This window comes from Peromyscus californicus, unplaced genomic scaffold, assembly GCF_007827085.1.
Source record: "Peromyscus californicus insignis strain IS unplaced genomic scaffold, ASM782708v3 Scaffold_3__1_contigs__length_106647218, whole genome shotgun sequence".
NCBI lineage: Eukaryota > Metazoa > Chordata > Mammalia > Rodentia > Cricetidae > Peromyscus > Peromyscus californicus.
The window spans coordinates 1,226,574-1,241,043 of NW_026294551.1; the positions used below are offsets into that span (position 1 = coordinate 1,226,574).

The following is a 14,470-nucleotide window of genomic DNA, read 5'->3' on the forward strand; positions in this document are numbered from 1 at the left end:
TCAAGTTTATAGGAGGATGAATGTTCAAGGTACAGGTGGGCCTGCAGGGCCTTGCAGTAACTTGGGTAACATGGGAAACTGTTGGATGTTTGTACAGAGCAGTGACATGATTGAGGATGTACTGGTCCAGAAGTGGGAGAAGTAGCCAGCAGGCTGATGGGACATTCCTGGGTAGTAGGAATGACCTCATCATGTCAGAGAAATGAAAAGGAAATGTGCAGAATGTGTATGCTATCCTGATAGCAATGACTGTATAGCCTGCATGCTAACCGAACTGTAGGAGTTAACCAGCCCCTCTGAGGGTGGTACCCATGAGCCTCATCCCTCAGAGAGAGGCTTCTTAAGGTGGTTTCATTTATCATCCCATTTTACCTGAGAATTTTTATTTGATTGTTTGTTTTTTTGAGACAGAGTTTCTCTGTGTAGCCCTGGCTGTCCTGGAACTCACTATGTAGACCAGGCTGGCCTCGAACTCACAGAGATCCGCCTGCCTCTGCCTCCTGAGTGCTAAGATTAAAGGCGTGCACGACCACTGCTCCACTTACCTGAGAAATTTTTATGTAGCTTTATATATATGGATATATGTATATAAAATAGAAATATAAATCACACACTTACTGGTGATAAATCATAGATAAATTTATTTTAAAATCAGTTGACTGGCAAGATGGTTCATTAAGTCAAGGCACTTGTTGTCAGACCTGCTGTCCTGACCCTAGTCCCTAGAACTCAGCGGTAGAAGTAGAGAACCAACTACAGCAAGTTGTCCTCTGACCTCCCACAAGTGTGTACATGTGCAAACACACACACATGCAAATGATAAATGTAAAAAAATAAAATAATTATTTGGGAGCTAGGCATGGTGGTGCACACCTTTAACCCCAGCACTTAAGAGGCACAGGTAGGTGGATCTCTGAACCTGAGGCCAGCCTGGTCTAACTAGTAAGTTACTTGAGGCTGGAGAGACATCTCAGCAACTAAGAGCTCTGGCTGCTCCTCCAGAGGAGCTGGATTCAGTCCCCAGCACCCACATGGCAGCTCACAACTGTCCGTATAACCCCAGTTCCATTGGATGTGACGCAAGCCAACACCAGATACACATGCAGTGCATAGATACACATGCAGGCACAACACTCATACACATTTAAAACTTTTTTTAATTACATAGTAAGTTCCAGGCCAGGCTGTGCCACATAGTAAGACCCTGTCAAAAACAAAGACAAACAAAACTTTAGTTAGCATTTAATTCAACCATTTATTAACAATGAAAGCAAATTTGCATACTAATGAAATGGAAGCAAATTTGCATACAAATGAAATGGATGTGCTTGTTTATTTTTACACAAATAGTTAAATCTTGACTGAATATCTTATAGTAAGAGCATTAAGCATCTTCAAGTTTTTTCAGAGCTGGTTGATATTTAGATATCAATGATGAGAAGGGCTGCTTTATGTAAATAAAGTACAAAATGACAGAAGTTTGTTCAGAGTCATTTCATAAATTTTGTCCTTGGTCTGGAGAGATGGCTCAATAGTTTAGAGCAGAGGACGCAGGTTCAATTCCCAGCACCAGTATGGTAGCTCACTGTAGCAGGAATCTTCAAAGTTCTTATTAATAAAATCAAACCTGAAACCAGTTATTGGGGTGAAGCTGGATGATCAGAGAAGCAGAACAAGCCACAGCTACCTCACCTCGCCAGTTCCTCAGCTGATCCTGTTTCCTCAGACTGGAAGCCTCTGTGTCCTCATATCCAAATGACTCTCAGCTGAACTGTGTTGCTCAAAGCCTAAAAGCTTAACCAGCCAAAAGCTTCTAGTTTCTGGTCTTCACACCTTATATACCTTTCTGCCTTCTACCATCACTCCCTGGGACTAAAGGCTCGCTTTCTGGGATTAAAGGTGTGAGTCACCATGCCTGGCTGTTTCCAACGCGGCCTTGAACTCACAGAGATCCAGAGGGATTTCTGCCTCTGAAATGCTAGGATTAAAGGCGTGAGTGCCACCATTTTCTAGCCTCTGTATCTAGTGGCTATTCAGTTCTTTGACCCCAGATAAGTTTATTAGGGTGCACAATATTTTGGGGAGCACAATACCACCACAAGCTCACAACTAACTGTAACTCCAGTTCCAGGGAATCTGATGCCTTCTTCTGGCCTCTAAGGGCACCAGGCACACGTGTAAGCAAAATACTCATATATATATATATATATTAATAAGTGTGAAGTTATTTTTTAATTTTGTCTTAATCACAAACCAAAATTCATTTAATTTTTTACTTCTTTTGTTTATGTATGTGTGTGTAAGAGAGAGAGAGCTGTGCAGTGGTGGCGCACACCTTTAATCCCAGCACTCAGGAGGCAGAGGCAGGCGGATCTCTGTGAGTTCAAGGCCAGCCTGGTCTACAGAGCGAGTTCCAGGACAGCCAGGACTATTTCACCGAGAAACCCTGTCTCAAAAAACCAAAAAAAAAGAGAGAGAGAGAGAGAGAATTTGTATCTCCTGGAGCTGGATATACAGGCTGTTGTAAGCTACCAGTGGTGGTCAGTGGTGGTGCTGAGAACTGAACCTGGATCCTCTGCAAAGACAAGCACTCTTCACTTCACTTTTTTTTTTTTTTTTTTTTTGGTTTTTCGAGACAGGGTTTCTCTTCGTAGTTTTGGTGCCTATCTTGGATCTTGCTCTGTAGACCAGGCTGGCCTCGAACTCAGAGATCTGCCTGTCTCTGCCTCCTGAGTGCTGGGATTAAAGGTGTGGGCCACTGCCACTCAGCATCCCAAGCCATCCTTCTTCGTCCCTGTTAATTTTATTTGGAGTGTATGGGACCAAGTGCATAGAGGTTAGAGGATGGCCTTGTAGGATTCTCTCATTCGGGTTCCAAGGGTCTCACTCACAGGTTCAGATTGAGGGTGGGTGCCTTTACCTCCAGAGCCATCTCGACAGTCTAACAGTTTGTTTGTTTTGTTTAATGAAACATAAGTGATCCATCAGACAGCAGTTGTTTTGTTTTGTTTTTTGAAGCAGGGTTTCTCTGTATAGCCTTAGCTGTCCTAGAACTCGTTCTGTAGATCAGGCTGGTCTCGAAGAACTTAGAGATCCACCTGCCTCAGCCTCCGAGTGCTGGGACTAAAGGCGTACACCACCACCACCTGGCATCAGACAGAAGTTTTTAAAATTAAACACTCTAACATAATAAAAACCAAAGATCTGTAAAGATACACGTTGAAGAATGGTAGTAGAGAACATTGAGTCTTTGTTTTTCATAGTAACTATTATGTGTATGGAGCAGAACACTTCTGTATGTACTGTAAAACATTGCAGTTCATGATGAACAGTTGTAGACGAATTTCTAAACAGTCTTATTAAAAAGAAACACAGAGCCAAATACAGGTGTAATAGCCGAAGAGATCAGAGAAATAGTGAAGAGCCACGACTAGCCTTAGCTTACCACCATGCCCCAGCGGGCTTCTTCCTGTCTAACCTGTGCTTTTATTGCCTTCCTGTTCTGCCCTCTCGTTGGCTCTAAGCCCAGCCACATCACTTCCTTGTCACTGCCTGTCTATACAGACCTCCAGGTCTCTATGGTTGGCACTGGGATTAAAGGTGTGTGTCACCAGCTTGGCTGTGTCCTTGACCACACAGAGACTCTGCCTGCCACGTGATCGGGATTAAGGGCGTGACTTCTGTTTATGACTCGCTATGACCTCTGATCTCCAGGCAAACTTTATTAACATCCTGAGCTGAGGTGTTTGAGGTAGCTGTCCTCCTTGACCCCTGACCCTTTTGTTCCAGGAGCTGCTGCTGGAGTTTGAATCTGAAATGCAGAGAAAGGAGCATGAGTTCCAGCTGAGGGCCGATGACATGAGCAATGTCGTCTTGACCCATGAGCTCAAGGTAACTGTCCCTGCCAGGGCTTTTGCAGGCTTCCCAGCTCTCCAGTTCCCTGTTGGCAGCTGTAATCACCCTGTGCTGCAGAGCACCACACTAGTCCTCCTACCCAGCTACTCCCCTGGAACTTTTCAATCTTTCTCAGGTAAAACTACTAAACAAAGAACTGCAGGCTCTGAGAGAAGCTGGAGCTCAGGCAGCAGGGAGTCTGCAGAAGGCAGAAGCAGAGCACATGGAGTTTGAGAGGAAGCTGCAGGGCCATGCCCTGGAGCTCCAGGGTCTGGAGGCCATGAAGGATGCTCGGTGCGTGGGTCTCCTCCCAAGGCACTGTGGCCATCGGGACCAGATCCTGGTGACTCTGCCTTCCTGGCTTATCCCCTCTGCTCTTGGGTCTCTTGTGTAAGTGCTCTTCACTGATGCAGTTTTTGTTTAGGATAAAGGACTTGGAGGAGAAGCTTCACTCCCTACAGCTGGCCCGGAAGAGAGCCGAGGAGACCTTCAGGAGGAAGTGAGTATTTGTGCCTGGGTGGGTGCCTCTGGAAGAGTCTGGGTCCTAGTCACTGGAGACCAGGGCCCTGTGACAGGTAGCCTGTGCTCACGTGCCGCTTTGGCTCCATGCTTTACTTCCTCAGAAAGGGTTAGACTTTCAGTATCTCAAAACTCAAAACATTTTAAGGGCCAGGACTCCAGGTCATTGGTAAAACACAAGCTTAGCATGCCTGAAAGTCTAAATTCAATCTCCAATGCCAAAACAGGCTTTTAAAAAGTATAACCTTAGGTAAAAGTTAACTTTTATGGGCAAGTGAGATTGCTCTGTGCATAGCCACTTGCCACTACAGAGGGTGACCTCAATTTCCTCCCTGGAACCCACAGGGTTAAAGAAGAATACTGACTCCACACACACATGCCCACCACTAAATAAATAAATATTTTAAAAAATTAAAAGTTAACATTTAAAACTTGGATGTTTTATTAACTATAAATTTTAGATTGTAACCCCAAACTTTACTGTGTTGACAGTAACCTCTTACTGTCATGGATGTAGATTCTCTGAGCTCTCTTTTTTCTTCTGTGACCAGTGTAAGTTGGGACCCAGCCAACAGCAGCAGGTGCTTCACGTTGCCAGGTGACTGGGACACCCAGGAAGTAGATGGTGTGTTTTCTCAGGGTGGAGACTTCAACAGGGCAATTGAAGCATTGCCCCTCCCCCAGGCTATAATGGGGTTCAGGAGATGCTGGAACAGCACAGTCAGCAAGGTAGCTTCATGAAGTGGGGTTAGGGATGAGGTGAGAGGCCCGTGGATGATCCCAGCTAGAAGCTCAGCCATAGGGTTTCATCCCCCAGGGCAAGATCATTTACTTTCTCTTCCAGAGGAAACACAGTAACTAGCTATGCACACGTAGGTGCTTGGGAAGATGCTGTGCTGTGGAGGGAGGATGAGGAGGGGACAGATTCTCTTGTGTTTTCTCAAGCCATGATTTGTGCAGTTCAGACAAACTGATAAACTAAGAGAGCTTTCAGGAATCTGCCCATCCGGGAGTCAGGGAGCTTGTTCCATGTTCCCTGTGGGCTGGTCACAAAGCTTGGTGGTGTGCTAAAAGTGCTTTGTGAGCCTGTTCTGGTGTCTGTCTTGTGAGCTTTGGGGGGTGTCCAAGAGCCTGTCATCTAAGAATAGCTGCTTACATAGGAAAAGCCAGCTCACCCCACAAGTTACTCCTACAAAGCTAAGAGCAGGCAGATGCTGCCTACAGAGTCAGCCATCTTCCTAGAGACCACTGTCATGTAAGAAAGAATGACAGACACTTTGGAAGGTTCCAGGGCACTGCCTGAGCCACGGTGGGACCCTTCTATGTGTTTCAGATATGAAGAGCTTGACCATCAGGCCAGGGAGAAAGACATGGTGCTGGCAGCAGTGAAGGGCGCCCATGCAGAGCAGCTGCAAGCACTGGAGGCCAGGGTGCTGGAGCTCCAAGCCCACCGTGAAACCCTCGAGGGACAACTGCGAAGAGCCGAGTGGACGCGAGCTGACGATGTCAAGGAGAAGAATGCTCTGATTGACAAGTGAGCCACGGCCTCTGGCCTGCCTTGCCCAACAGCCCTGTGTACCTGTGCCCTGGGCAGGCAGGGGCCGTTTTAGACCAAGGGGAATTGCCTGCAGTAGGTGGGAGGGACTTTAGGGACTTTCTGGACATTTTATTTTCTGGCCGTTTCTCTCTCTCTCTCTCCCTTGTTTGTTTGTTTTTTCAAGACAGGGTTTCTCTGTGTATCCTGTCTGTCCTGGAACTCACTCTGTAGACCAGACTGACCTGGAACTCACAGAGATCTGCCTGGCTCTGCCTCCGGAGTGCTGGGATTAGAGGCGTGCGCCACCACCGCCTGGCCTAGCCATTTCTCTTAAATGTTTTCTTAGTTGCCCTTAAATTTATAATCCTCCCTGCACTCGGGAGGCAGAGCCAGGCGGATCTCTGTGAGTTCGAGGCCAGACTGGTCTCCAAAGCGAGTTCCAGGAAAGGCACAAAGCAACACAGAGAAACCTTGTCTCGAAAAACAAAAAACAAAACAAAAAAAAAAAAAAAAAACTTTACGGATAATGCCTGGGGGGCGCTCACCGACCTAAGACAGAGCGCCTGTGTGGCCTGGGCTGGCATCTCCATGACAGGTAAGGTGACCTGCTGACTTCCCACGCAACCTAAGTCAGAAGCTCATTTTTTAGTAAAAGGGGGACCTGTAGGGTCCTGGCCCCCATTTTGGGTAACTGTTGCCTTGCTTGCTGACCTTGACCTTGATATCCTTCCTATGCTAATTCCCTGCCGGTTCCACCCTCCTAAATGCTTAAGGGAAGTTCCTTGTCTGTGTATCCTGCATAATGGGCATTAACAGCTTAGATGCAAGATTGTAAAACATTGGTAGCGACCTTCTGCCCTCTGGGGTTCTCCCATTGTGCTATAAGCCTGTATTTAAGACCTCTTCCCTCCTTCAATAAACAGCATTCGGCATTAAATAAATAAAAATTTAAAAAATTTAAAAAAATTATAATCCTTGTGCCTCCACCTCCCAAGTGCCAGGACTGCAAGCATATGCCACTATACCTGGCTCGTCCCCCCACTCTTCTTAGACAGGGTTTTGATGTGTAGCCCAGGCTGCCCTCTAATTTATCTTCCTGCCTCAACTTCCCAAGTGCTTGGGTTATAGGTGTGTACCACCATGTCTGGCAAAGCTCACCACTTAATTGATTTTAGTGTAAAGTTCATCCATTTGCAGGGCTGTTCCCATTCAGCACTAGTAGGGCTGTTCTCATTCCGAATAGCTTCCCCCTTCCCCAAGTCTCCCAGCAGCCTCCCATCTGCTTTCTCTGTGCATTTTCTAACTCTAGGAACAGCACATATTGTAATCTTAGGGCACTTGCCCTTATATGACTGGCCTGTCACAGAGATTCAAGTCCTCAAGGTTCACCCACATTTATAAAATGCCATTCTCTTTTAAATCATTGTGATTGTATTAAAATATACATCCCCAGAAACCATGGGGAACTCATTGGCTAGCTAGCCTAACATAATTATTGAGCTGCAGGTCCCATTGAGAGATTTTATCCCCAAAACCAAGGCAGATGCTCCTGAAGAGCATCACCCAGGGTTGACATATGACCTATTATGCACATGCACCGACACACAAAAATTCCTCATTCATACTCCTGCACATGCACACGAAAATACCGTACATAGCACAAGTTAACTATTTTAATTATTTGAGCTATGGAGTGCAGTGGTTATTAAGTCAGAGTTTCTTCCTCTTAAGGCTGAAGGATATCCCAGTATGGACAGGTGACAGTCTGTTCACCCTTTCTGCATGCATGGGTTGTTTCCACTTTGACTCTTATGAATAATGCTGCTGGGAGCACAGCTGTGCAGATCTCCTTTATAGACTTTGCTTCCAATTCTTTGTGGGTATGAACAGAATTGGAATTTCAGGACCGTACAGCTCTGGACTTAACATTTTGTTGTTTAAAGATGAGGTCTCCCTGTGTGGCCTTGGCTGGTCTGGAAGTCTCTGTTTTACCTTAGCCTACCCAGTGCTGGGATTACAGGTGTGCGCCAGTACGCCAGCTGCTTTCCAGTATTTCATCCAGGCCAAAGTGTTTGGGCAACCTGCTCCACTTGTGTCAGGGAACTGTGAGTGCTGAAGGAACTGTTGTAACAGCTCTGGGTGTGCAGTGCAGAGCCCCCATCCTGAGTGGTGAGGAAACGGCCATGGAGACACTGTGTTCAGTAGAAACACTGAAGTCATGCCATTTGCAAATGTTCCCAAACTTCGCAACTGCATATTTCTTTGGGATGGGGGTATTTCTTTTTTTTTTTTTTTTTTTTTTTTTCTTAACAAGAGAAATCACTGCCAAATTACTTTTCTACCAAGGGGAAGAAGTAGTTCTTAGAGCTATGAATTATCAGGAAATTAAAGCTTATTCCACATGGGCTGGAGAGATGGCTCAGTGGTTAAGAGTGCTGACTGCTCCTTCAGGGTATCCGAGTTCAAGTCTCAGCACCCACATGCAGACAAAATACCCATATGCATAAAGAAAAAAAAGAAAAATATTTAAATTGGCCAGTTGATCATGGCACTCACCTTTGATCCCAGCATGGGGGAGGCAGAGACAGGAGGATCTCTGTGGGTTCGAGGCCAGCCTTGTTTACAGAGCTGGTTCCAGGATAGCTAGGGCTACACAGAGAGACCCTGTCCATTTGGTTGGCTCTTCTAGCAGCACTTTACTGCCAAGCTGGTGAGTGGACTCTAGACTCTCCTTTTACCTGTCATTGAAATGTGTCAGGTGCTGTGATTCGCCCAGTGAAAGGTGCACTTCCGAGATCTTCAGTCCCATAAGCTGTGGGTACAGATCACCTTCCCACCCTGCATAATTGGCCCTTTATAGTCAGTTAGTTAACATTTGCATGGCTGGCTGCTAGACATTTCCTTTTCTTGTTTTTGTTTTTCAAGACAGGGTTTCTCTGTATAACAGAGTCCTGGCTGTCCTGGAACTTGCTTTGTAGACCAGGCTGGCCTCAAACTCATAGAGATCCTCCTGCCTCTGTCTCCTGAGTGCTGGGGTTAAAGGCATGCACCACTATTCCCAGCTCGACATTTCTTACTGAGTAGAACCATGGTCTTAATGTAGACAGTGGTTTGGCTTCTAATGTGGCTTTTCTATGAGGGCTGGGCAGCTATGTGTGCGTTCTTCTGAGTCTGTATAAGGGAACCCAGCTGCATTCACACACTTCTTCCTGTGCAGACTTCAAGAAGACACGGCAGCCTTGAAAGCTGCCTGGGATGCCCAGATCACTCAGATGTCCAAGGAGGCTGTCTCCAAAGACCTTCAGGTTCAGATGCTACAGGAAGAAGAGGTGAAACTCAAGGCACAGGTGGCCAAGTTCCAGAAGGACATAGACAGGTACTGTCCCCAAGGCAGCACCGTGCTGAATGCCTCCTGCAGACAAGAACCGTTACAGGTCCTCAGGACTGGAACAGCAGAAAACAACTGTGGCCCTGCATTCTCTGGGGGAGGAATGGTAAGAGGTGCAAGTAGATCATGGTGGTAAAGAGAGCAAACATCCAAGCCAAGAGGGCGTGCCCAGACACCTTTGAGATGAAGAATCTCAGTCTTGAAGGAAAGCAGATAAAGGGCTGGTGTGGTGCTAAGCAGTGGCCGCCTTCCTCTGCCTTCAACATGCGTTTTAGCTTTAATCCCAGCATTCTGGAAGCAGAGGCAAAGGCAGGCAGATTGCCATGAGTTCAAGGCCAACTTGATCCGCACAGCATTCCAGAACAGCCAAGGCTACATAGAGGATCCCTGTCACCAAAAAAAAAAAAATTAAAAATATGTTCCCTGTTCATTGTAAGAGCATGTGCTTGAGCCTGGCAGTGGTGGCACACACCTTTAATCTCATTACTGGCCTCGAACTCACAGAGATCCACCTGCCTCTGGCTCCCAAGTGCTGGGATTAAAGGTGTGCGCCACCATCACTGCCCAGCTAGCTGCTTTTTTTTTTTTTAAGATTTTCCTCTCTGATATTTTTTCTGTCCATTTTGGTACTTTGTGTCCATCTGTCCACTTCATCTAGTTGTTGGCCCTGTTCCTGGTACCTTACTGCATGTGCCCTTCTTGTTCATGACAGTGGTCATTTGTTGGTCTCTCCTTTACCCCAGACCAGCCTTACTAGAGGCTTATCAGTTCTATTGATTTTGCTGATCTTTGTGAAGAACCAGCTTTTCAATTTGATTTTTTTCTGTTCTCAGTTGTTTTACTGCTATCTATTTTCTCCTATTTCCTTTGGGTTTGGCTTATTGTTTTGATTGATCTTGAGAGTGGAACCAAGTTGATTAACTCTGAGACACCCTTCCTTCCATCAGATGTACTTCGTGTTAAAAGTTTCCTTTGAAACACAGATTAGCTACACCCAACAAATTCTGATGCTATTCAGCTAAAATCCTAAGTCTCCTGTATGTTCTTCTCTAGTCAGGAGATGGTTTAGAATCGCATTGCCTATCTGGTGATTTCAGTCCCAGGCACCATTGGACAGTGATTCTGACCTAGTCCTGCTGTGCATGCAGAGTGCACCTTGTACAATTGATTTCCTCTGCAATTTGCTTTGGAATATGCTTTGCCCTGATGGCTGGCTAAGTAGACCTAAAAGATAAAACATGCTGAGCAGTGGTGGCCTTTAATCCCAGCACTCAGGAGGCAGAGCCAGGTGGATCTCTGTGAGTTCGAGGCCAGCCTGGTCTACAGAGAGAGATCCAGGACAGACACCAAAACTACAATGAGAAACCCTGTCTGGGGAAAAAAAACAAACAAAACAAAACAAAAGATAAAACATGCCCTTGTTGCAGTCTGAGCTCTGAAAATGTCACCTATACCACACTGATGGGTAACAGTATCCTTGTCCCCCATGTCCTTGTGATCTGCCTGCTGATCCTGTCAGTTACAGAAAAGTGTTAAGACTTTCAGCCATGCTTAGGCATGGCTCCCTCTCAGCTCTGTCTTTAGCTATGCTGTGAAGTTATTTATCAAGTGCGGCTGCACTTAGGGTTGTCCTGGCTTCTCCCTGACTTTATCTGACATATCTTTCTTTACTTCTTACTCCATGGCTGGCTGGGTGGCTGGGTGGCTGGGTGGCTGGGTGGCTGGCTGGCTGGCTGGCTGGGTGGCTGGCTGGCTGGGTGGCTGGGTGGCTGGCTGGCTGGGTGGCTGGCTGGCTGGGTGGCTGGCTGGCTGGCTGGCTGGGTGGCTGGGTGGCTGGGTGGCTGGCTGGCTGGCTGGCTGGCTGGCTGGCTGGCTGGGTGGCTGGGTGGCTGGGTGGCTGGCCCCCAGAGTCCTCCTCCTTCTCTCACTCTTAATCTCCTCTTCCAGATTTTCCTCCTCTTTATTCTCTCTGCCTGCCAGTCCCACCTGTCCTTTCTCCTTCCTGGCTACTGACCATTCAGCTCTTTATTAGACCAATCAGGTCTTTTAGACAGGCACAGTAACACAGCTTCACAGAGTTAAAGAAATGCAACATAAAAGAATACGACACATCTTTGCATCATTAAAACAAATGTTCCACTGCATAAACAATGTAACACATCTTAAAATATTTTACAACAGCATGGGTCATGGGACTGTGTCTACAGGTACAAACAGCAACTGTCCCTAGCAGTGGAAAGAGAACAGAGCCTGGAGCGTGAGCAGGTGCAGCTAGGCCTAGACTGGCAGCGCCGCTGTGATGATGTTGAACGAGACCAGATCCAGAGATCAGAGACTTTGATCCAAGGGCTGACCAAGGCCAGAGATCAGGTATGTTGGGCAGTTCTGGGTGTGGAGTATATGTGGTACTGTACAAGATGGGTTTGGCCCTTGCCATATTATTTTTTAACTCAGAAAACACTAAACCTCAAATACCAGTTAATTTATAGCAGTGAATCACAGTCATGATGGTGTAGTAATGAGGCCCCGTAATCCCAGCTGCTCAGGAAAAGGAGGCAGGAGAATCCCAAGTTCAAGGCCAGTCTGAATACAAATAAGTCTCTGCCCTGTGCCCAAATGTATTTATTGTATGGGCTGTTTCTCTTAACAGTGACATGGTTTTTGGAGTGCTGAGATGGTCCCTCCCCAGCCAGGGCAAACTACGCCATAGCTGGCCAGGGAAGTCTCCCGCCCCCGCTCCCCGCCATTGGAGGTGTCCCTAGCATCTGAATGCTTCCTATATATTGGATCTTGTGGCTGTTCACTTGCTCCTGCTGTCCACTTTTTAAGCAGGAGGGTGCCTGGTCTCTGTGCCCTGAAGACCAGCACTGCCCACAGATGGACATTTTCCCAGGTTGCTGCTAAGCTCCAGGAGACCGAGAAGGCGCTACATAAGCAGGAGACGTTGCTGAAGGCTGCCTCGCTGGAGCGAGACCAGGCTGTGGAAACTCTGCGGACACATGGGCTCCTCCCTGGACAGGAGGCACAGGTGAGCCCCCTGCTGGTTTGAAGAGCCTTCCCTGCACAGTTGCTGGAGGGACACTTCAGTGTCCACTAGGTCAGCTTGGGCTTTCTCAGTCCAGCCCCTCTCAATGGCAGTTGCTCCAATGAGGGCAAGTCCCAAATTTTGCATTGTTAAAGTGATGTGCTAGTGTGTAGTCTTCTCTGCTCTTTAGCATTCGAGGCTCTAAAACCCTACATCCAAAGGGCACTGACCATGCCCAGCCATGAAGAAAACCTCAGGCAGGCACGGCTCGACACTAGGTGGCAGTATCAAATCACTGTTGAGTCTTTCAAGAAGCCCGTTCATTGTTGAATGCTTAGGCTGTGTCACTATCGCCCAAGACCATGACATTTGCCAACTTGATCTCTTAATTTAATTTATTATTATTGTTGGGGGGAGCCCATGTATGCCACAGCAAGCATCTGAAGGTCAGAGGACAACTTTGTGGAGTTGGTTCTCCCCTTCCACCTTTGTGTGGATTTCAGAGAACTAACTCAGACTGCCGGGCTTGCTGGGCAAGCCTCTTCCCACAGTGAGCCACTGCACTCCTCCCAACTCACTTCCTCTTAGAGGTGGGTTCTGCCGCCATGCTGACCAACCTGCCTAAGCTGTTGCCGTTGTTAGCAGAACTAAATTCCTAGGCAGAGGTCTGGCTCAGGGAGGGGGCCAGAGGGTCTAGAGGGCCTTAGCCTGGGAGAGGCAGGAAACAGCATTATCCCGGACCTGCAAATTGTTTTGTTTCCCTTGCTGGTTTTTGTTTTGTTTTGTTTTAATGAGGTGTACTCGCTCCTCAATGTGGTGAAATGAAGGTCCTAGCATCCTGAGAAGTGAGTCTGATGAGTCAATGTACTAAGTACACTTCTAGCAAGCATTTCTTCATCCTATAAAGATCTCTACACCCTTCCCTTGGTCCTACCTCCATACCCAAGACAGCTATAGTCTGATTTCTCTTCTCATTGATTAATTTCTCTGCCTATGGCTCCTGTTACCTTGCCATGGAGGACCAGGTGGGCAAGATTCCCTCTATTGCATGCTATGGATCTTGGCCATGGTTATGAATAATCAAGGGCCAGGCATGGTGGTGCCTCCCTTTAATCCCAGAAGAACTCTGTGAGGTTGGGACCAGCCTGGGGCCAACCAGAGTTACATAAAGAGACCCTGTCTCAAACCCCACCTACCCCCAAAACAAGACTATTTGAAGGGTGGAGACGAGGCTCAGTGGATGAAATGCTTGCTGTAGAGGCAGAAGGACCCGAGTTACAGCCACCAGTGTTGCTCCTTGACGCCATACGATGATACGTGGACACATCTGTACACACATGGGCACGCACTGGCATGTAATACACACATACATGCACACACAGTATTTAAGACTTAGGCAGATGTGGTGGCAAATGCCTGTAATTTTAGCACTCAGGCAGCTGAGGGAAGAAAATTGTGAGTTCAAGGCCAGCATGGACTACATAAGAGACAGCACCTGCCTTGCATGACCAGGGCCTTAGATTTGATCCCCAACACCACAAACAAATGTAAACCATCACCGCGCGCGCGCGCACGCACACACACACACACACACACACACACACACACACACACACACACACACTCACTGTCCTGTGGAGAACACAGAGCCCAGGAACAATTTCTTCCCTGTGTTGACTGAGCCCATGAAGTCAGAGGACATCTGTGAGGATCCCACCTCTGCTCCGTGGGAATTGTCTAGGAGACTCTTGGCTGTGAGCCAAAGCCTCATGAAGGACAGGTACCTGAGCAATGGCAGCTCCTTAGGCCACTGGAGCACACAGGAGCAGGAAGGCCTGAGAGGAGAGGGTTAACACAAGGTTCTGGGGTGAAGCCGAAACACCAGCACCCTACCACCATCATCGCTAGCAAGGAACTCAAATGCCTCTTTTTCCTTTTTGGTTATTTTTAGGTTTTTTGAGACAAGGACTCACTGTGTAGCTTTGACTGTCCTACAACTCACTATATAGAGCGTTGAACTCTTGAGGCCTTGAACTCACAAAGATCCGCTGGCCTCTGCCTCCCCAGTGTTGGGATTCACGTCATGTGCCACCACACCTGCCTTGCC

At 47.2% G+C, this 14,470-nt stretch overlaps 1 protein-coding gene across 10 annotated transcripts in view; it reads left to right on the plus strand.

Annotated features, from left to right (window-relative positions):
- Ccdc57 (coiled-coil domain containing 57) overlaps positions 1 to 14,470 on the plus strand; it is a 112,044-nt gene that overhangs the window by 19,844 nt on the left and 77,730 nt on the right. For all 10 annotated transcript variants that reach the window (XR_008222149.1, XR_008222148.1, XR_008222150.1 and 7 more), the window contains 7 exons: positions 3,790 to 3,891; positions 4,031 to 4,188; positions 4,319 to 4,393; positions 5,747 to 5,947; positions 9,168 to 9,326; positions 11,546 to 11,708; positions 12,232 to 12,366. Coding sequence is in view for 7 of the 10 variants with exons in the window: in XM_052755919.1 (XP_052611879.1) it covers positions 3,790 to 3,891; positions 4,031 to 4,188; positions 4,319 to 4,393; positions 5,747 to 5,947; positions 9,168 to 9,326; positions 11,546 to 11,708; positions 12,232 to 12,366 (993 nt within the window). In the remaining 3 variants the exon portion in view is untranslated. The remainder of the gene's footprint in view (positions 1 to 3,789; positions 3,892 to 4,030; positions 4,189 to 4,318; positions 4,394 to 5,746; positions 5,948 to 9,167; positions 9,327 to 11,545; positions 11,709 to 12,231; positions 12,367 to 14,470) is intronic.